This window comes from Saccopteryx bilineata, chromosome 1 (genome assembly GCF_036850765.1).
Source record: "Saccopteryx bilineata isolate mSacBil1 chromosome 1, mSacBil1_pri_phased_curated, whole genome shotgun sequence".
Lineage (NCBI taxonomy): Eukaryota > Metazoa > Chordata > Mammalia > Chiroptera > Emballonuridae > Saccopteryx > Saccopteryx bilineata.
Window position 1 is genome coordinate 33,540,838 of NC_089490.1, and position 23,864 is coordinate 33,564,701.

The 23,864-nt window shown below is 40.1% G+C and overlaps 1 protein-coding gene across 10 annotated transcripts in view; it reads right to left on the minus strand.

Annotated features, from left to right (window-relative positions):
• DST (dystonin) overlaps positions 1–23,864 on the minus strand; it is a 508,664-nt gene that overhangs the window by 233,168 nt on the left and 251,632 nt on the right. For 8 of the 10 annotated variants that reach the window (XM_066252929.1, XM_066252970.1, XM_066252888.1 and 5 more), the window contains 3 exons: positions 8,181–8,270; positions 5,825–5,902; positions 4,138–4,230 (listed from right to left, as the gene is read on the minus strand). In XM_066252929.1, coding sequence (XP_066109026.1) covers positions 4,138–4,230; positions 5,825–5,902; positions 8,181–8,270 — 261 coding nt within the window. Of the gene's footprint in view, positions 1–4,137; positions 4,231–5,824; positions 5,903–7,599; positions 7,636–8,180; positions 8,271–23,864 lie in introns of all 10 variants that reach the window. The other 2 variants (XM_066252882.1, XM_066252904.1) reach the window with 1 other exon arrangement.

The window sequence follows — 23,864 nt, forward strand, 5'->3', positions numbered from 1 at the left end:
TTGCCCTGGCCGGTTGGCTCAGTGGTAGAGCATCGGTCTGGCATGTGGAAGTCCCGGGTTCGATTCCCAGTCAGGGAAGCACCCATCTGCTTCTCCACTCCTCCCCCTCTCCTTCTTCTCTGTCTCCCTCTTCCCCTCCCACAGCCAAGGCTCCATTGGAACAAAGTTGGCCTGGGCGCCAAGAATGGGTCCATGACCTCTGCCTCAGGTACTAGAATGATTCCAGTTGCAACCAAGCAATGCCACAGATGGGCAGAGCATCACCCCCTAGTGGGCATGCCGGGTGGATCCCAGTCGGGTGCATGTGGGAGTCTGTCTCTCTGCCTCCCTGCTTCTCACTTCAGAAAATACTAATACTAATAATAATAAATAAAAATAAACTAGTTTTTTGAAATTGCTCTCCCTATTTATGTACAGTATAGGAAGAGAAAAATAAAAAGCCCAGTCACTTTGAATGAGGATGATTACCATTGCTATAAATAGCATTGTATCTTGGCATAACCAGTAAACTCGTTCTAATCTTAAATTATCATAGCACTAAGAAAAGTCATCCCAGGCCCTGGCCCGCTGGCTCAGTGATAGAGCGTTGGCCCGGTGTATGGATGCCCTGGGTTCAGTTCTTGGTCAGAGCACACAGGAAAAGTGACCATCTGCTCTTCCATCTTTCCCTTCCTCCTTCTCTCTCTCTCTTCCCTTCCTGCATCCAGTGGCTCGATTGGTTTGAGTGCATCAGCCCTGGGCACTGAGGATAGCTTCATGGAGCCTCTGCTTCAAACACTAAAAATAGCTCCACTGGCCCTGGCCGGTTGGCTCAGCGGTAGAGCGTCGGCCTAGCGTGCGGAGGACCCGGGTTCGATTCCCGGCCAGGGCACACAGGAGAAGCGCCCATTTGCTTCTCCACCCCTCCGCCGCGCTTTCCTCTCTGTCTCTCTCTTCCCCTCCCGCAGCCAAGGCTCCATTGGAGCAAAGATGGCCCGGGCGCTGGGGATGGCTCTGTGGCCTCTGCCTCAGGCGCTAGAGTGGCTCTGGTCACAACATGGCGACGCCCAGGATGGGCAGAGCATCGCCCCCTGGTGGGCAGAGCGTCACCCCATGGTGGGCGTGCCGGGTGGATCCCGGTCGGGCGCATGCGGGAGTCTATCTGACTGTCTCTCCCTGTTTCCAGCTTCAGAAAAATGAAAAAAAAAAAAAAAAATAGCTCCACTGTGAGCATGGCCCCAGATGGGCAGAGCATTGGCTCCAGATGGCGGTTGCTAGGTGGATCCTGGTCAGGGTGCATGCCGGAGTCTGTCACTCTATCTCCCCTCCACTCAATTGAATAGAAGGGAAAAAACGAAGTCTTCTCATCTAAATAAAGGAACATTTCTGTTTTACCAAAACATTGATGTGTTTCATTTTAAATAGATATTGATCTAAATTTTAAAAACTGATGATAATTTAAGTCATTATCTTGTAATTAATTCAGGTCCTGAAATACATTAGATTCTGTAAATATATTTTTGGTTCTTCTGTGGCTCGTCTTCATAGACACTGGAACCCTAAAGAGCTTTCTTAATATATAATTCTTTTTTGGATGCCCTTCCTCTTAAATTTCCTCAAAGTTAAGGTCTAAACATACTACTTGCAATTCACAGCCATTCACTGACCTTTTGGTCCTTTATAGATTCTGGTTCCTGCTCCAGGAGCTTGGAGTATTTTCTCCATGGTCTCCAATGTCTTCCTTGTATACAACACTATTGTCCTGTGCTCAGTCTTAAGTTTCTCATGCTCTCTAGAATTTCACACTGCTCACTATTCCTTTCTTCCCTTCCTTTGATTCCATCAATACTGCATTTCCTTGTTGTTTCACCCATCTCATCCAATGTTCCTTTTTGGTCTCCCCAAATGGACCTTCTTCCTCCTGCACCCCTAATCCTGGGCCTTTCCCCAAATTTCTGTCCTTTGCTCTTGGCTCTTCACCCTCTAGGCTCATCTCTTAAACCTTCTAAAGATCCCTTGTCTCCAAGAGATTCTATGGCCACTTGTTACCAGTGACTACTAAGTTTATCTGTACCGTTGGCTTCTCAGCTCTGCTCTGCTCACAAATCTCCAACTGCTCAGCAGACTGATGGAAAGGATATCCCACCATGACATTGAACCCACCAACGTCTTCAGTTTTCCCCTTACTGCCATCCCCATTTCTCTCAATAGTGTGTCTTTGATTGGTTGGTTGGTTGGTTGGTTGGTTGGTTTTTATCTCCGAGGCTAAAAGTTCAGTCATCTTTATTCCCTCTCTTTCATCCTCTATTCTCTATTACTATGTCCCTTTCTTTCTTCCTTTGAAATGTCATTTCTTGGATTCAATTTTTCATCCTCACCTGAGTCTTGGCTTTTATCACTCTACTCGGAGATCAGCACCTCAGCTTCTTAGATTATCTCCCTGACTATGGACCTCGCTCATTTCAGTTTACTTGACATAGACAGCATCAATAGGATGAGCTTCTAAAACACTGCATTTCAGGTTCAGAGTGATTAAGTGACTTATTCAGTGTCATCACGGCCATAAATAAAAGAGTCAACGCAGAAACTCAGCTCTGCTGCCCTCCGAAGCCTGGATGCTCTCCCGCTGCCCCACGGGGACTCTTCCTCTGACACTGAAAACCCAGACAACGCCTGTCTCACCAGCTCCGTCGCTAATGAAGTGACTGGCTCCCTGTCCCCACAGGCCTCTAACCCTCCACAGAGGAGCTCTTGCAGTTTCAACCCCACCAAAAGCTGAGAGGCCTGATCCACTTGAAGCTATTACAGAATCCCTGAGAAAGCTGCTGAGGAATTCCACGTGAAATCAGCGTTTGGCCAGATCTGGTAACAAGGTCCGGCTCCAGGCCCACGTTCCTGTCTCGGTTTAGTGCTCAGTACCCTGGGTCTCCTGAGGATGGGTTCTCTAGAGAGGGAAACCCACGGGCCCTCAGAGTCCTGCCTCCAGTCCCTGTCGCTGGGTCTCCCCGCCATCAGTGTCCAGCTGAGCGGGCACTCACCAGCATGAGCTGCCCTGCCGTCTGGCTGCCCGACACCCAGGTACCTGGGTGTCCAGGTACCCGGGCCTGCTCCTCTGATTCCTGGTTGCAGCAACTTTGCTCTTTGCTCAGCTGCCTGTTCAGAACCGGAAACCTGCCTAGGCTACTTCCTGTGGCTCTGCACACTTGTCAGATTTTCCCTGTTCCCAAATGAGTCCCAGGTACATTAGTTTCCACCATTCCTCCTGCAAACCATACAGCCCAGTCAAATTTTTTAAAAAATAAAAAAAAATAAATCTAACTCCTCTCAAACTCTGGTTCAAAACCCCCAGCTCCTTTCTGAAGCTGGCAAGCTATCTCTTCCCCTTTCCCGGCCCAACTGCACAGCGGTCCATCAGCACCACGTGCCTTGTGCCTGTGGCGGGGCCAGGCTTGGCCGCCAAGGAGCGCTACGTGCGTGGGCGCAGCATGTGCTTCGTCAACAACAGCAAGTTCCACAATTAGGACTCAGCTTTTCAAAGGAAGACACATTTTTTCAAAATATCCCATTTTAAAAAAACTAAAAGTCAAAAATCAGCCCTCAATTGGCATGAGTTTATTAAACAATAATTCATAGTTAATAAATTTTTGTTTATCTGCATTTACACTTCTCAAATCTAGTTTGAAAAACTACAGCTCCATACAAAACCAGAAATACAAATTCAGATCTCTTTATCATAATTATACCGCCATCTAGTGTCTATCAACAAGAGAAAATCGTTTGCATAGCTGAGAAACCACAATATCAGTGAAAACAGTTCTAAATTAAGGATTGAGTGATATAATTTTCGTATGTCTAAATCAGGTAATATTTCCCAATAAACAACAGAAATGTGTCTGCATTCAATTAAAAAGAATCTTCCAATTCTGAGATTACAAGCATTGTCCTAAAAACATTGAAGGTTTCCAACAACAGGAAATGGGATACCAGGTTCACAAGCAGCTACTTGAAAGGAATAACACAAATATATTGTTTAAGAAGCCTAAAATTTATTTTTTTTTGCAATAGGATATGAGTGCATAATTCATCCTTAATGTGAACCATTTGAAGATTAGCAATAAGAGGCTAAAAGAAATGACAAACAAGGAAAATCAGGCTTACCTGAAAGTGCAAGATTATTGTCCATATTAATCCTAAAGTCAATTTGGGGTTTCCATCCGTTATGTCATCATTTCGAATATTCACCAATTTCACCTGTTTTATATGTGAAGAAGAGAGAAAACAAATTGTTTTCCAAACCATCACATGACTTATCTTTGTCTACATAAAAATGATTCTAAATTATACAAAGAAAAAAATTGAATGATTTGTTTTACCCCCTCTCTTCACTCTTTTTGGATTGCAAATTTTAACATAGAATAACCACAAAGAAAAATGAGTATTATTTTAGTTTTGTATTCTAGATCAAGTAATAAAACTACTTACTCATTTATCGAAACTAAAACACAACTCAAGTGAGAAGTCTTAGATACTTGAGAATTTTTAAATTGGAAATATGCCTTTAAAAAACATAAATTTTATTTTACAAATAAGTAGAAAATTATTGTGAACCATAAAATAATTCTTAAAATTTTCTCACACTTCCTTCACAAAGGATAAAACAAAAATTAGCATTTTTTTCTAGTTCTCTATCCTAAACTATTATCAAGATAAGTAACTATATGAGTGACAGGACATATATTATAATATATGATATATCATAATCAGACTTAAAGCTTATCAACTGTCATATTATGCATTCAGAAAAAGAATCAAAATGATGACATCTAACATTTACTGCCTGGATGGACCAAAGAATTAAATATCATGAATGGAATAGCAAAAATTAAATACAATGATGTCTAACATTATACTTCCCGGATAAAACACTGCCAAAAACATTTTACATCAGGACATATAATTAACCATGAATCGTTCTGGAAATGTCTACTAGAATTAAAAATAAGGCAAATACCAATAGCATTTAAAATATTTAAGCACAGAGTATTTACTAGAATGTAATAACTAAAAACATTTAAGTAGTCATAGTAACCTAAACGAAGGACTAATAAAAGACAGTATTTCCCTCCCTTCCTTTTCCAACTCCATTAAAAAGCAAAATTGTTGCTGCCTCTGATTTCCCATTATTTTCAGCAACTTTCAATTCTCCCAAATTTCTTTCTGTTCAAAGATTACCAATGATTTGGTTTATCCCACTATAACACACAATGCTACCAAAGTCAAGACCATACCCAATGTGTTCATTCTTTTCCAAGATTTCTTCTGAAACCTTAAGCCAGTAGACTTGTCAGAAATGTTTTATTTTTAACCACTTATAAGTTACCCAGTATTATCTACTTATTTAAAAAAAACTATTGCCTCATTACTACTAAATATTAAAAATACTTAATTTTTTAAGTATACAAACTGTTTTTTATAAAAATAATTTTATAAACTAAGTATAAAAATGAAGACATTACCTTCCTACTGCTAAGAACTGTCCATAGATGTTCTTAATATTCTGTCATTAACTCCCTAGACAAAAGCACTCTAATTCTGACAGAAGAAAAATCAGTAGCTCTTATTCAATTGGAAATATAGCTACCTATAATACCTCTAAGACCACACCTACTATTAACTGTTCTTTCTTTGGAGCAAATGTTTAAAAACACTTCAAATTGTCTCACAAAAAAGCACTAGTATGATTACAATTCATAGTCAAATTTAACCTTTTCATTCCGGCACATTTCTGTGTAGATTTACTCAGTCACATAGTTTATATGCTTACAGGCTTTGAAAAGTATCATACCTGGCGTCTTTTCAAATAGTCAAGTGCAATTTGTACATTCTGTAGTCTGTGAAAACGCATCCGACCTTTTTCTCTGGGCTAAGAATAGAAAAAAAATGGGTATAAAAAACACTAGTTTCCAATACCATTGACCATGCTACATATACTTACACTAAATATATTATATAAATATACATTATGCTCATCCTAACATGTCAAAGCAGTATTTACTCTTTGGATAAGTTCATTAAATTTTTTAAAGATAATTCTAATATTTTTGTATGATCTAAATAAGATTGAATTTAAACTACTAGGGATATTTTTCAAAACATGTTTTATTTAAACAGCTGCTTTACTCCCAATGTTTTATTTAAATAAAGAAAAAGAGAAAATACCATAGATCATATAGATTTTTTTTATATTCGCTAAACTACAATTCTAGCCTACAGTTATTAAGCTATAGATGCACAAGAAGAATTAAATATCATTCTCCATTTTCCCTTCTGAACTCTATTATGAAAGTGATTTTTATAATTATATGTGTATGGCACATACAGGGAAATGAGGTAAAGTAGCATGCAATTAGTATAAAGATCACCAAGAAGGAGAAAAATAGTGGAGTTTTACTTAGCCATGATGGAGGAAGGGAGAAAAGCAATTAAAGCCATGTAATATATTTCCTCTTTATTTTATTTTAACCTTTCTCACAAAATCCCCTGGACCCTATAATACTCTTACCCTGTTTGGGGACGGACATGATTATTTAGTCTCAGGAGAGCTGACAAACCATCACTCCTGTCCTTGATACTGTTTCCCTTCAGAAATGTGGCAACTTGGCGGAAGGCAAACATAAGGGAACAGAGCTGGGGAAATGCTTAAGAAAAATACACAGAGTGGAGCCGAAGTTTACCACATCAGATCTCCCAAAAGGGAAATAAAAAAGAAATTGACAGCTTAGCTCCTACAGTAGGAATAGGTTGCTGAAGCCAAAGGCACCGTAATAAAACAGACAGCACACTACAGAATGGAAAATTAGGTTCCATATAACAGGTACGAATGATGCTGATGAATTCACACAGTGGATCTGAAAAAGGCAGTTTCCAATGAAATCAGGGGGCGCTAGGGATGGAGATGGCAAAAGCAGCACCCTGCCTTGCAAAGGTGGCTGCAGTCCACTAAGTGTCAGGGAGGTGGAGCAGCTCTGTGAGTTCTGGCTGGACTCCAGATTTTAAAACCTTCCCCTTCCTAAGTAAAACGAGACATAGAAGGTAGGTAAAGAATGTCCATCAAATATCTATTGCCAACAGGTATGATTTGAAATATAAACCTAAACATTCAATAAATTTCCAGGAGTTTCTTCAAATAAAGCCATAAGTATTTGCCACATTTGAAATATAAATTCCAGAAGTAGAGTCAATTTGCATAAAAATTAGCAGGGTAGTTGTCAAGATGTCCGTAACTCTATAAAATCCTTCAGCTAAAATGCCATCTTATCACTTCAGGGCTAATGTTTGATTACCATGCAGTGCGCAGTAATCTACAAATAAATGTAAAGAGAAAATATTTCCTTTGTCCAATTTCTTGGTACACACAACATCCACTTCACTGTGGGGTTTGGTCCTTTCTACGGTTTTCTCAAAAGGAGCCCGAACCCGTGGGTTACCTCTCTATCACGTTAGCGCTCACCGCACTGTAACGACTAGGTTAGTCGAGTTATGGGGGCCGACACCTACCCCCTTATCCTCATCCTCCACATCCTCATGCTGTTCATATTCGCATGCTTCTGTTGCACTCACCAATCGTAAGGTCTTCAAAAAATCTCGCTCCCTTGGCTAATGAATATAACAGACAGAAGATAGGACAGCAAAGACACAAGACAGACCAGAAATGAAAAGAAGAGCATGAACAGAACATAATGAGGGAGAACAGGTAACCAAGAAGGGGGAAGTAATGTTCACAAAAAAAAAGGAAATGACACCTGCGAAGTGGGTTAGACCATTTTTCGGAAAGCGATGTTTATTTCCTTGCTCTTTGTGAGTCTTTTAATATGTGATTATACTATGCATCCAACTTCTGCTAAGCAAACAATATAAATAAATAAATAAACCCAAATGTAAAAAAGAAAAGAGCAAGAACAAAAACAGTATTTTAATTATAGGACTGATTATATAAGCAAGGTAATCAAAGTGCTTCGATCTCCCAAACTCACATCATTTGAAGTCTGAAAATGCTTGGGTTTCCAACCAGAACTCTTATTTTTCAGTCAGAATTTGGAGCTCAAAAGAAAAATGGTGTAAAAATCTGGAGAGTCAGTGCTGAAAATATACGAGTCGTGTGTATATGTTCTTCAAACTACACTAAGAAATGCACAACTTACCAAGGTGTCCCCTGAAAGGACCTCTAAAAGAGAGATCAAGTTGTGTCCGTCTCGTAAGTCTTCATAGAGGTCGTTCACATGTTTTCGGACCTACACAGAGAAAAGCAATTTAACATTTGGTCCTGGTACCCAGGATCATCTTTAATACTCAAGCAAGAAAGGGGCCAAAGTAGAAAACATTTCTTATATGGTATTCACTCATACAGCGATTTTTAAAATTTTTATTCTCTTACTACTTAAAAACTAAATTTAAAGCATAAACAGTAAAATGGTAATTTTCAGATTAATAACTCATAAAAACAAATAGAGTTATTAGGTGTCTTAGTACACTATATAAATATAAGCCTGGACAAGTACATGGAGTTACACTTTTTAAAAAACATAGGTGACACCCTGACCTTATTTTATTGACTCCTAATATAACAACCGGAGCCAGCTCACCAAGAGAGGCAAGTTTTACACCCCCAGTTGGTCTTCCTACTCTCTAGAGCACAAGATCCGGGATGCAGAAGCACACACCCCCTGCCCATGAATATTCTCTCTCTCTCTCTCTCTCTCATCCTTTTTTGTTTTGTTTTGTTTAATCCCTCTGGACAACAGTGTGGCATTGCGGGGGGGGGGGGGGGGTAGGGTACGGGGTGGGGGGTAAATAGGATGGAAGGAGATCTGACCTGGGGTAGTGAACACACAGTAAAGAGATGCTGTGTTGTAGAATTGTGCACCTGAAAACTACATAATTTTGTGAAACAGTGTCACCCAATAAATTCAAGAAAAAAAAAAAGAAGCAGCACGCCCTCCACACAGTTAAAACGCAGATGTAAGAAGCTGGGTGAAGGGTACTACTTTTGAAAGCTCCTGTGAGTCTATAATCATTTCCAAAATAAAAAAGTATTTTACAAATTCACATATGTGAGATTGGAAGATCTCTGTCCAAACCGTCCTCTGTACAACAGGGTTTTCCTAACCACGTTATCACTAGCACAAAATTAACCCTCAACCCAGAATAAGTTCTTCCTCCCTTCCACAAGCCGGATTTAAGCTTGTGATTTTAGAGCTCAAATCACCAAAGATTTCCCAAACCTCTGTTCAGTCTGCCAAGCAGGAACACGTCCGGTAAGTGCCCGGCCTCCTGAACCCACACTACCCCACCACGTCCTGCCAGAGTCACACTACATACACGCCTTACTCCACTTCCTATGTCGTTCCCACTGCCGGACCGTTCAAGGTGGGATGTGATTCTCAACACTTACTTCACAGGAAGACAATTTCCCAACCTGCTCTGCCAGGTTGAACTAAACCTCCTAAATCAGGGGGACTTTCCAAAACAAGGTGTCATTTTTCCCCATATTTATGCAACAATAAAGAAAAATTAAATTAGGTTATATAATATGTTTATAAAAGGAAAATAATATTATGCAATCAAAACTTAGAAAAAAGCTTAGAGAAAGCATGTAATAAAGGGAAAAGAGTAGGAGACCTGCATGCTAGTCCTGCTTCTGCCCCGGGCCCCATAAGCTCTATCAGCTGCCTAGGGCTCTAGGCCTCAATTTTCTCATCTGCAAAGTAAAAATTTGAAAACAGAAGGCCTCTGTTCAAACTAGAGAACAAACATTCTATGATCTGAAAATGAAGTTATATTTTCAAAATACAGTGTATCTACTTAAAAGAAAATATGTAAAATGGAAAGCTGTTCTTAAGCCTTTTGGCCGAATTTCTTAGGAATTTGGGGAGACACCCAGAAACAGTCTAATTTCACATCCGTAATGGTTGAAAAATTTCTGAGGTTGTCATGTAATCCTGTCTCTTTTTTCCTATCTTGGGTGATTATTCTCCTGGTCTACAAAAGTATTGCAAATGAAAAAGGCTACATAAATATAAGGTGTTATCACCTTGAACATTCTATGAGAAACAAATGTCACCATTATCAACAACAATAAATAAAAATACACACATGACAAGTTAATACTATGTGCCTGACCCTGTGCTAAGACCTTTTTAAATCTTGGTTCACTCTCCTCACCACAAAAGAATGAGATAAAAGAGAATGTTAGTTCAAAATTGCAAATCAACATTATGAAAAAAAAGTTAGTGGATGAACTGAGAGAAAAAAAAAATAAGGTCCTAGAGAAATATTGATATTTTGAAATTTAGGAGAAAGAAAGGAAGGAAATAGTTAAGCTGACAGAGAAAAAACAGAGAAAAGCTTTTTATTTTGTCCTGAGTCTGAGTCAGAGGCATCTGGCCTGGTAACTTTCCTTCACAAATGACTCCACTAACTGCCAATAGCCGTAACCTTCTGTTTTCAATTTTTAATAAAACAGCCTTTCTTCTCATTTTGGGCATTTTCTCCCTGTGGAACAAAAAACTGACTGAATAAATAGTGCTAGGGGAAGTGATGAGCAAAATAAAAGCACTTTGGAATACTTTGGGATTAAATTATATAATGTGAGTTACATAATAAGGAGGAGGCATCATTTTCTATATTTCATACAATTCTCCCAGAATCTCACAGTGCTTTTTAAAATGTGTGTACCACCCTGTGCCTGCAGTTTACCCCTAGAGGGCGCCAAACTTTTGCTTAAGAAGAATATCCTAAGGAAGGTAAAGAAAGTACCTACACAGAAAACAATGGTGAAGGGTGTGGGGAGAGAGATTCTAAACAGGGTGCTGGTGATGCTGTCAGAAACAACATGTATTTCAAATTTATCTTTGAGGAAGAATGGAATAAAGTAGGTTATGCCAGTTCTGTATCATTTGAATGACTTAACTGCTAAAAAACACTAGTCTAGAACTTTTACTATGTTAACTTGTAATTGTTCGGTTTTATCCAGGCTAAATCAAATTCAACTTTAAAGATAAGATTGTTGTCTAGCTAATTATTTAAAGTTTAAAACTGCCTTTTTCAAAAGTCTGACTTTGTAGTGGTTGATGTTAATCCAGACAAATTCGACAAAAGTTTTACTTTCTATATTTAAACATGTTGCTACCATAGAGCTTCAGTTCAGTTCAGGTCACTAAATAATATTTATTGACCATCTGCTATAGGCCAGGAAATAATTTAATTTCTAAGGGTACAAAGATGAATCATAAGGGAGTGTAACCCCTTGAAGCCTGCAGTCTGAGACGGGAGAAATTCAGGGAGGAAATTTCAGTGCAGAGTAAAAATACTCAGAGCATGCTCAGGAAGCCCTGAGGAGCTTTAACCACGTCTAGAGTCTAAGATGTCCTCCAGCTCAGACATGAAAATGTTCCAGGTGAAGGGAAGAACAAGAACTAAGGGAAAAGACAAGGAGGCATGCAACTCGACAGTGAGTTCCGGGGAGGAAAGCCGTCCTGTGAAATCGATGAAACGGAGAGGAAACGGGAGGCATGAAAGGTGGATCCAGAGACATGGCGGCTTCACCCGTCATTGTAAAAAGCTCAGAGTTTTTCTAAGCAAAGAGAATCACTGACGGCTTTTTCTCAATCGTTTTTATTTTTCAGTTACAGCTAACATACATATTATATTAGTTTTAGGTCTACAACCCATTGATTAGACATTATATAACTTAGTATGTGATCATCCCGGTAAGCCCCATATGCGTTTGACATCATACATAGTTATCTGAATATTATTACATTTCTATGTGTACTTTATATCCCAATGACTATTTTGTAACTACCAGTTTGGACTTCGTAATCCCATCATCACCTTTTTCACCCAGCCACTCCCAACCTCCATCACATTGGACAACTGTCAAAATGCTCTCTGTTCTGTTCTGTTTGTTTATTTTGGTTTTTAGATTCAGTTGTTGATAGATATGCATTTATTGCCATTTTATTGGTTTGTTGTTGGTTTTTTTTATCTTCTTCTTCTTAAAGAAGCCTGTTCAACATTTCATGATAAACATCTTTAGCTTTAGCTTTTTCTTATCTGGTAAGATCTTCATCTATGCTTTAAGTCTAACTGATAGTTTTGCTGGGCAGAGTAATCTTGGTTGTGGGTCCTTGCTTTTCATCACTCTGAATATTACCAGAATAAGGACATAGCACTTCTGATCAATATATATATATATACACATAAGATTTCATGTATACCAGGGGTCTCAAACTCGCGGCCCGCCAAACAATTTTGTGCGGCCTACAGACTAATCCACGAACTACAGTTTCTGGTCGTTTTGTGACACTGAAAAGTGTTGAGTAACAGTTGCCTTTTGTAGACCTAGTGCAGCCCGCTGAACAGCTGTGATCTTGCTCTGCGGCCCACATGCTGAGTTGAGTTTGAGACCCCTGATGTACACTATTCTTTTGAGCAAATACAAATCACAAGAAAGCTGCCCAGGGCCCAATCTGTACACAGTAATGGAGGAAAGGTCCCTCAGGAAAGTACAAACTAGAGAGGACACGCATAGGTAAAATGCACACATCCTAGCACAACAGCAAGAAGCAAAATATCAGGAAGGATTCACAGTCCTCTCTTAAAGAAGTCCTCCATCTAAAGGACACAGTATTCTGGAAAACAACTGGTTATCTTTAGAAAGAAGTATAAATAATAAAAGAAGGCTTGTCCCAAATAAGATCACCTCATTGCCTTGCATAAATTCAGTAAAGAGAAGGGGGACAGTTAGCTTCAGTGAAAATGAACTGAAATGATTTTCAATGCTTTTTTTGTTTGTTTGTTTAAAACAAATACATTCATAAAAAACAGGCTACCAAATTCTCCTGGGAGAGTTCCTTAAAAGTTATATTTCAGAAAATAAATAAAAATAACCTATCAATATAGTACCATATCAATTATTGATGTTTTTAAAATATACAGAAATGCTTAAAAACAATGTATTCTCTTAGGTAGTTGCCTTCCCTGAACAGTTTTGCTTATTATAAATTTATCTCAGTACTATTTAAGAGTTGTAAAATAATAAAAGTACAGCTCAAACTCCACCTGAATTACCATCAATTTTGTACCAGTGCAGGCTATGTATGATGGGGAAGCTTTTTCATGGGGGGTGGTAAAAAGGTAGTCATGTTTTTTAGGCAATATGTCAAATCGTCATTAAGGCCAAATATAATGAATATTTTTTACTTTTTTTTATAAAGATATTTTCATACATCTTAAGGTCCCAACTTTTTTTGGGCCACTGACCAGTTTAATGTCAGAAAATATTTTCACGGATCGGCCTTTAGGGTGGGACGGATAAATGTATCACGTGACCGAGACAAGCCTCAAGAGTGAGTCTTGGATGTAACAGAGGGAATCTGGTCATTTTTTAAAAATAAAACATCGTTCAGACTTAAATATAAATAAAACAGAAATAATGTAAGTTATTTATTCTTTCTCTGCGGACCGGTGCCGAATGGCCCACGGACCAGTACTGGTCTGCGGCCCAGGGGTTGGGGACCACTGTCTTAAGGTATTAATGAATAAAATAATGAAGCGTTTGAAACAAACCAATGTTGACCCTAGGCAGTACAAATATCCTTCTACCTCTAATGGATCCGATTAGTTCTTTGACAAAGATTTCTCTTTTAAACTTTCAGGTTGACAATCTATAATCAATTTTAAAAGTCTTTATATTACTGATAAAACCTCATTTCTTTCATTTGGGGGCATGCAGTCATGGTGTCACTTAGATATTTTTATATTCTCTTCTGCCCAAATTCATCATTGTCATAGGAGCATTTTTAAAAGGCTATTTCAAATTTAAAAATTTTTAAAGCATTTAACTCTTTTCTGTAATAATTTGTTTTGGGTTTGGGGAGGTGAGTTCTGGTCTGGTTTGGTTCAGGTTTGGGTCCCCTACCCTGCTCTTCCTTTTTATCAACAGGAAGACAAACAAAATCTATTTTTGCATGTGTTTTTTCCTCATCCTGCCAATCTGTATAGATCTTGGTGTTGAGCAGTTATAAATAATGTAACTAAAAGCAAAAGATAAATTCAGAAATCAATTACTTTGTATACTGACTTCTTTTTTTCTTGTATCTGCCCACTGTTTTTTAGAATTAATTTCTATTAAAGATGTTGTCTGGACAACTCCACACTATAATGTCAAACAAAGGAGCACTGGTTTATAAAGATATCAGCATTGGCGACTTCCCTGGCCTCCATCTTTCCTTGGGGCCAGGGAACCTCGCCGGGCAGGATGTGCGCTCTGTACTCAATAAAGCCTTTTGTTATAACACACTTGGTGGCTCCGAGCCCTCTTCCTTCCTTCTCGGTGGGGAAAAATACCTTACATTTTGGTGCCGAAAACCTGGGAGGAGTTGAAGTCCGCAAGGACCACTCCTCTTCCTCATCCCCTCTGAGAAAGAACCAGGAGAAAGAACCAGGATCTCCAACCTTCCACCCACTTCAGCGCACGGTGAGGTAAGTCCCCTGCCTCCAGCCTTCCTCTCAGTTCTTTCCTCTGAGACTCCCTGTCTGAAACCGTAGCTACGTCAGGGAAGTCTTTTCCGTTCCGAGTGAGTGTGTGCTTGCAGAGATGTCCCGAGCATATCCACTTTACCTTTTACATCCGTGGCCAGACCTTGAGATTTAGGACGCTAATATTCAAATCTGACCACTCCGAGGACTGAGGGTGGCTGTGGGGGCACAGGAATCTCCCTTCCTAAAGAAGAAGAAACTGTTCTTCTCCGCTGTGGCCAGGCCACAGAACCCACTCAATTAGCCTCCTGAAGGGACTTTCGGTGTTAACACCCTCACCAATTTAACTATCGCCAAAAAAAGCTGGGAGCTGATTGGAGATCTGTTACATACACGGTTTCTAATTATTCGTGCACCCGTCCTTAATCTCTGTGCTGCCTGTTCCACCGCACAGGCCTTTTTCTGGCCAGAGAAACCTCACCTAAAACCTCTGATCCTGATCTTTCCTTCTCCGCGGACTCCAACTCTCTCTCCCTCCTGTCTGACCCCCGGGGGCGCCCCTCTCTCGGGACTTTTCTCTGGTCCCTCTGCAGACCTCTTTTGTGCTCGGGTCTCTTCCCTCTGAGAGCCCCTTCCCCTCCCTTTGCAAAACCTGTTTCTTATTCACCACTACCATCTCTTTCTCCTCCCCTGCTGGCCAGGGGCCCCTCCCTTCACTGTGTTCTTAAGTCCCTCCTCTGCCAGGCCATTCTCAGCCTGGCATTGGCTCTTACTATAAAAAAAAAAAAGATATCAGCATTACTCATTCTATCAAGTCTTTTTTTTACTTATTTTTTTCTCTTTTTAAGTGAGAGGAGGGGAGGTAGAGAGACAGACTCCTGCATGAGCCCTGACCAAGATCCACCCAGCAACCCCTGTCTAGGGCCAATGTTTGAATCAATAGAGCTATTTTTTGCACCTGAGGCTGACACTCAGACCAACCAAGCTGTCCTCAGCACCCAGGAAGATGCTAAAACTGACCAAGCCACTGGCTGTAAGAGGAGAAAAGAGTAAGAAGGGGCAGAGGGAGGGGAAGAGAAGCAGATGGTCACTTCTCATGTGTGCCCTGATTGGGGATCGAACCTGGGACATCCACATGCCGAGTTGATGCTCTATCCACTGAGCCAACCGGTTAAGGCCTTATGTAGTTTTTCAAAATTAGAGGGTGAGGAAGATTTTAGGTGAAACTACAAGATGGTTTCTGCCCAGAGTTCTGTCACTGCGCCTAAACCCCAGTAATAACTGACAGAAAGAAACAGTTCTCGCCTTTTAAAACTTCTTCAAATACCGCCCTAGCTTATCACTTATATAAATCTGTAAACTATGACTTCAACAGATCATGGTAAGTACTACTCTATGAAGAGCAGTTTTCAGTAATAGCATCATGAAAAGAGAAGGAATCATTAATTATCAATTTTACGCTTACCTCTTTCCCATTTCTCTCACATTCTCACAATTTGGGCAACAGAAATATAAAGCTGCGGAAAGTAGGGATTTGTCATCACCTGACACTTCTAACAAATAATAATGTAGTCAATGAAACTAAACTTTGAGATAAACGTAAATGTAACTACAGCAGTGTAGGAGACGAATATGAAAACTGAGAGTTCTGTTACAGTAGCTCAGTTCTACATACTTACACACGTGAGCTCATCTGTGCCAAGTCCTAAAACAAACAACTAAATGTAAAATCTGTCTGCTTAATATAGGCAATCTAGACCTACAGCGTCAAAGTTCTGTCCTTCACCACCCACATTTTAAACAGAGCCCCCCATATTTTTCAACTCTAGTTTTAAGTCTTTTTTTAAATTATTTTTATTTATTTATTTATTCATTTTAGAGAAGAGAGAGAGAGAGAAAGAGAGAGAGAGAAGGGGGGAGGAGCAGGAAGCATCAACTCCCATATGTGCCTTGACCGGGCAAGCCCAAGGTTTTGAACCGGCGACCTCAGCATTCCAGGTCGTCGCTTGATCCACTGTGCCACCACAGGTCTGGCCAATTCTAGTTTTTATTGAAGTTTTGAAACAGAAATGGGCAAACTTTTCAATGAAAATCACACAAAATTAGTCTAAAGAACTTTTTACTGATTTTATTTAAATTACAGTCATTACCAAAATTCACTAGTTTTTTTTTAAATGTATATTTCTTCAATAAATCCCCTCTAAAGATTCTCCAGTAAGCCTGACCACTGGTGACAGAGTGGATAAAGTGAAGATTGGAACACTGAGGTCCCAGGTTTGAAATCCTGAGATTGCGGGCTTGAGCGCAGAGTCACTGGGACTCTAAGGTCACTGGCTTGAGCAAGGAGTCACTAGCTCAGTTGGAGCCCCCCGGTCAAGGCACATATGAGAAAGTAATCAATGAACAACTAAGTTGCCACAATGAAGAATTGATGCTTCTCATCTCTCACTTCCCCCCTCTCTCTCTCTCCTTCTCTTTCTCTCTCTTTAAATCAATAAAAAGTTCTCCATTAAGGTCATACCAGTGCCATAAATCAGGTTCAGATTAATTATAAATTGGAGATGCATTCAGGTAAATATATTCAGTTCCCATATGAAAATAAAGGCAGCTTCTGGGATGGAGCAACCTATCAGTCATTCGCCTCTTAATGCCAGGACACTTTATCAGACTAAGAGAGAGAGAGAGAGGGAGGGAGTGTGTGTGTGTGTGTGTGTGACAGAGACAGACAGAGACAGAGAGAGGGACAGATAGAGACAGACAGGAAGCGAGAGACATGAGAAGCATCAATTCTTTGTTGTGGCTCCTTAGTTCTTCATTGATTGCTTTCTCTTATGTGCCCTGACCGGGGGACTACAGCAGACCGAGTGACTCTTGCTCAAGCCAGTGACCCTGGACTCAAGCTGGTGAGCTTTGCTCAAACCAGATGAGCCTGTGCTCAAGCCGGCGATCCCGAGTTTCGAACTTGGGTCCTCCGCGTCCCAGTCCGACGCTCTGTGCTACCGCCTGGTCAGGTCAGACTGATTTTCTTAACACCTATGTATTACCTGTATTATCGATTTTAAAGACGGGATAACGTGGGGAGGGATGGCTTATTGGAAGCAATGTAGTGAAACAGCATGATGGGATTCCAGAGTAAGAGCTCTGACACTGAGAAGGGAGTGGGAGGACCCGGGGCAGCTGGTGAGTGGGGCGAGAAGAGTCTAGGAAAGGGATATGAGGATGCGATGAACAAAACTTGGAACTACTTTGCAATTCTGATTACCATGATTAGTGAATACTTCTGAGCTGAATCATTTCCTTTGGGGCTTTCATCAAATGACCTATAGTTGTCAGTGCCTGATTTGTTACACAGTGATTCTGCAATTAAGTGAATACAGGTCCCAAGCAAGAACCATCCTTTCTCCTTTGACAACATATAAAGTGCCTTTTATAGCAAAGCTGTTTACGGGGGTAACATAGCTATACTCTGAATACATACACATACACACACACAACACACACACACAAATCAAAGAACCAACTGAGCCCTCAAAAAAGTAACTTCGCCTACTGCAGGGATGTAAGTCTAGTCTAGCACAGCCCGTCCTCAATGGAACAGTGAGCTGCTGCTGGAATGGTTGCAACATAATGAGTCAGGCTCCCGGCTGGGGAGGAAGCGAGGTCTTCATGGAGAGGACAGAGTGCTAGGCAAGTAATAAAATCCACCCGTGGATAAGGCTCCAGCAGTGGTGGAGCTGGCCAACATGGTATCTTCTGGTCACACGCCATCATGGGCACTTCCTGGTGTCCCTTTCAGAGCATTATTTGCCTAGCACTAAAGACATGACCACAGGGTGGGGATGACCCCAATCTCTTTTTAAGTCTCAAGGACTGGGGAAATTTGACAGGGTCTCTTATTAGCATATTTTACAGTTTTAAGGCCTTTATAATACTCTTAATACTTTATACACAAACTAACTCACTCCTGTTTAAACATAAGCTTATTTCCTCAAGTCCGTACAAATAAACCACTGAGAACAACTGGTTGTATCCTCTTCGTTAAACCTTTGAAATAATCCAGGATTATGATCAAGACAACTGTCACAGGGAGATGAACACTATAACTATTTTTAAAGACACCCCCAGATGATGAGATTCCACCGGCACTGCTAGAATTCTTGCTAAGGCTTAACACCTCTTCCTGTTAGTTTTTAACATTTTTTGCTGCCTTAAATTCAGACGAAACTCCAAGCTCCTGGCAACATCCCTTACACTTTCTGAACCAAAACCCAAAACCACTGTAAAACACATTGAGAGACTGATATGCTCTCATAAAATTATACATTCAGTTTTACTCCATTGATTACTTAATGAAAAAAAATTAACGTGTTACTACTAATCTCTGCCACAGAATTACACCTTTTGGAGGAAGACTGAAACTTTCAAAGATGCTATCAACTTTCCCAGCAATAACTTCTCAAGGACATTACAATTTCGCCAAATCTCCGGATTCTAATCTACTCAACAGAGATCTGGGCCCATTGTTTATGGCTAATCAGGAAAAAATTGCCACATTTAAGTCTCACATGAAAGCCTAAAACCCAAGGAAAAGTTATGCTGTCTCCAGCCCCTATTACTTATATTTCACTAAGAGGAGGCTTGAGCCAGGTTAACACCTGGCAAATCTGGGGCCACATTTGCAAAGGTGAACCACAGGACACACACAGCCTTGAGTGCGCCGCAACAGATACGGGTCCCAGCAGACGGACAGAGGGGCTTCACTGCTGATCCCAAAGCTCAGAGGAGCTGAGAAGAATGTCAGCTGAAGAGATGAGGCCACATTCCCAAAACCGCCGCCACCGTCACATTCTCTGCTTGCACTCATGCTGTTCCTTCCACCCGAAGTACTGTTCTGTTTCAATTCCTCCTCTGCCTTCTGAAGTCTCGCTTTTCCTTTAAGGTCAAGTTTTAATGTCGCCCAGGCTGTGAAGCCTTCCCTCCTCTGCACTCCCATATTCCCTTGGCTTATACTGGGAAACCAATCACCATTTTCCTTATAAAACAGTTTTATATCTAAGGGGAAGCAAAACTTGCCACCCCCGAATATGCCTTTTTTAAAAAATATTGATTATGCTGGTTATTTTTACGAGATGACTCAGGAAAAATCTTTAAATCTTCTCTTAACTGCCTAAAAGAATTCATATAGAGAACCTGCTCCCAGAAAGAAGCTATTATCCTAGATAACTATATTTAAATATAAACGAAGTGTGATAGACAGGGAGAAACCAACAAAGTCTTTTAATCAAAGTCTTCTCTATGTGCCATTTATAAAGATGACCCAATAAACATCTATTGCCCAAACATGTACTTCCTCATCTCCATGGAAATTGCCTTCCTACCCTCTGAAGTCTCAAACCACAACCCCCCGCCCCTTTCTCCTTAGCTAAAGATGGCGTCTAAGCCTTAACCGCCCGCCTCTGGTCTCATATGCTGATGGAAACCCTGCTTATACACATAGAATAAATTTGATCATTTTCTCTTGTTAATCTGTCTCGTATTCATTTGATTATTAGTCCAGCCAGAAGAACTTTAAAAGGTGGGAGAAAAATATTTTTCTTCCCCAGCATGTCCATGAGGTCCATAATAAAAGCCATTAGAAGGACAGGGCCCCGTCTTAAAATCTCATTGTAAATGTCTTGTGCTGTTCACAATACCTTTCAGACAAGTAGATATTCAAAAAAGTTTTGTTCAATAAATGAAAGATTAGTCATCTGTGACCCTAGCCAGCCACGCCCTCAGCTGTGGGCCCTTAGGTGTCTATCCGATAGTCTAACACACAGAGGTAATATGCCCATGTCTGCATGCCAACTTTTCTAATTATTTCTCTTACCTATATAAATTAGTTTGGTAAATGATTGACAGAAAGGTGTTCAGATAAGTCAAGTTTCAATGAACTTAATAATGAACCCAAGAAAAAATTTTCAATAAAAATAAACACACAGATTAATGAAACAAATACAGAATCCAGAAACAGACTTACACACATTTATGGACTATTGGTTTTTGACCAAAAATACAAAGGCAGTTCACTAGAGAAAGGATAGCCCTTTCAACAAAGGATGCTAGAAAACTGACTCTACATGCAAATGAACTCAGGTGAACTTTTGCCTTGAAATGGATCAGAGGCCCACTGTCAGAGCAAAAACGACACAATTCTTAGATGAAAACATAGGAGTAAGTCTTTGTGACCTTGGGTCTGGCAAATATTTCTTCAACGTGACACCCAAAGCATAAGTGTTCAAAAAAAACCCAATAATAAAAGGGCATATACTTCAATTTAAAAATAGGGAAAGATAAGAATAGACATTTCACCAAAGATAAACAAATGGCAATAAGCACATAAAATGAGGCTCAGCATCACCAGACATTAGAGAAATACAAAAGCAAAACCATGAGACAGCATTCACATCCACTAGGACAGCCAAAATAAAAGAGACAGACAATAACAAGTATTAGCAAGGACTTAAAGAAACAGGAACTCTCCCACATTGCTGGTGGAAACAGAATACTGCTCAACCACTTTGGAAAACAGTTTGGCAGTTTATTAAAATGTTAAACCGGACTTACCATATGACCCAGCAATTCTACTCCTGGATAAATATAGCCCACAAAATGAAAGCATATGTTCATACAAAGACTTGCATGGTTATATTTACAGCAGAATTGTTCATAACACCAAAACCATGGAAACTATCCAAATGCCAATCAACTATTATGTAAATAAACAAAATGTGATATATCCACAGAATAAAATACTTGACAATAAAAAGGAAGGGAAGATACGTGCTTCTACGTGGATGAACCTCGAAAACATTGTGCTAAACAGCAGAAGCCAGACACAGAAGAATCCATATTGTATCATTCTATTCATGTGAAATAACCAGAAAAGGCAAATCCACTGAGACAGAAAGTGGACCAGTGGTTGCCTAGGGCCGGGATGGGGGTGATGACAGGGATAAGGGAAACAGGAAACTGAGCACAAGGTTTTTTTGGGGGGAGGGGTGATGGAGATTTCCAAAATCAGACTATGGTGATAGCTACATGATTCTGTAATTTAACTAAAAATTGTTCAACTCTACACTTAAAATGAGTACATTTTACAGTGTTCAAATCATATCTCAATAAAGCTGTTTTATTTTTTTTAAGTGAGAGGATGGGAGAGAGTGAAACAGACCCACGCATGCGCCCCGACCAAGATCCGCCCGGCAAGCTGTGTCTAGCTAGAGCCGATACCCAAATCAGCCCAGCTATCCTCAGCACCTGAGTCAGATGCTAAAACCAAAAGAGCCACTGGCTGTGGGAGGAAAAGAGGGAGAGAAGAAGGGAGGAAGAGGGGAAGCAGTAAATGGTCATTAATTCTGTACGCCCTGACCAGGAATTGAACCCAGGAGGTCCATAGCCAGGTCAAAACTCTTATCTACTAAGCCACCAGCCAGGGCAATAAAGCTGTTCTTAAAAATATTTTATCACACTCCCTTTGAGAAAGAGTGACAGCACATGGAAAACTTTTATACTCATCACAACTCAACAAGAATTAATAATAGTGTCCAAATAAGAATGTTAGACTATTCTAATATGGGTCAGTACTTAGAACTGAAATACATTTAAAAGGATGCATGATTTGCATTTATTAAAAAAAAAAAATTTCCTTTGGGTGAAGGGTATACAACTCAATCAACAGTTCAAATACTATAGAAATGTTTACCTGCCTGACCTGTGGTGGCGCAGTGGATAAAGCATCGACCTGGAATGCTGAGGTCGCCGGTTCAATACCCTGCACTTGCCTGGTCGAGGCACATATGGGAGTTGAAGCTTCCTGCTCCTCCCCCTTTCTCTCTCTCTCTCTCTCTCTCTCTCTCTCTCTCTCTCTCTCCCCTCTCAAAATGAATAAATTAAAATAAATAAATAAATTTAAAAAATTAAAAAAAAAATGTTTACCTAAAACCTATGTACTCTTATTGATCAATGTCACCCCACTAAGTTTCATTTCTAAATAAACTTTTAAAAAGTTTCAAAGATAATCAATTGATACTTAAACAAAAGAACCAATCATAACTCGTAGCTGGAAAAGCTGGCAACGCCAATCATCATAAAACCTTTCATCTAGACCAAAATGAAGCTATAGTAAGAGGATGAAAAGCAGCGGAGGAAGCAGTCATATTCAAACGATTACCAAGTGACCTAATCAGGAAATATCTAATGTGATTGAAGAAATATTTCCTCAGCTTTACAACAAAATTACTTGCTGACCTTTTATTTGATGTGGCATTTGCAATGGATATATCTTTAAAGACCACATCTTGAGTCAAAGAGGATTACCACAGAAATAAAACTTTGCCTAACTAGTAAAGTAACATACTAAACTGGCCTTTTCAAATTTTGTGTTAAGTAAATCAAGGAGGGAAGCTCATTCAGAAAAGCAGCTCGGCATAAAATTATATCCACCGAAGCACAGCTGGTCCTATGCATAGGGAAAAAAGCCACCTTTCACCTTTATAAATGGGTTTAGGGAAATACACAATGCCATTCTTCACCACTGAAGTGAATATATGCAAAACTGGATCCTAAATACATACAAAGTCTCCCCCTGAGACAAAAGTAGGCAAACTTTTACTGAAAAGAACCAGAGGGCAAACGTTTCTGTCTTGAAGAGTCATATGGTGTGACAATTGGTAAGTGAACAAGAGCGGTGGCTAAGTGTGATACAATTTCATGTATAGATAGTAAATTTTGAATTTCACATAATTTTCATGTGTCCAAAAATATTATTCTTTTGATTTGTGTTCAGTTCTATAAAAATTTAAAAATACATCTCAGCTCATAGGCTATAAATACCAAAAAAAAAAAAAGCTGTGTGGAGATTTGCCCCTCAAGCCATAGACAACAGGTACAGAGCACCCTCACCCCCCTACCAGCACACGCTGGCGTGCGCTCACACACAAGATTTCTTGGTTGAAGTGCAAATACCCTCAGGTGCCGCAGCACATGGGTCATATCAGTCCTTCTCACCTGGAAAAGGGATGAATTAATTATCCCACCACTTTCCCTTACTACATAGCATTGTGAGAGTGAAAAAGACTTAAGTTTCTAGCTCTGGCCAGTTGGCTCAGCGCTAGAGTGTTGACCAGGCGTGTGAAGTCCCAGGTTCAATTCCCAGCCAGAGCACACAGAAGTTCCCATCTGCTTCTCCACCCCTCCTCTCTCACCTCTCTCTCCCTCTCTTCCCCTCCTGAAGCCATGGCTCAACTGGAACAAGTTGGCCCAGGCACTGAGGATGGCTCCATGGCCTCCACAACAGGTGCTAA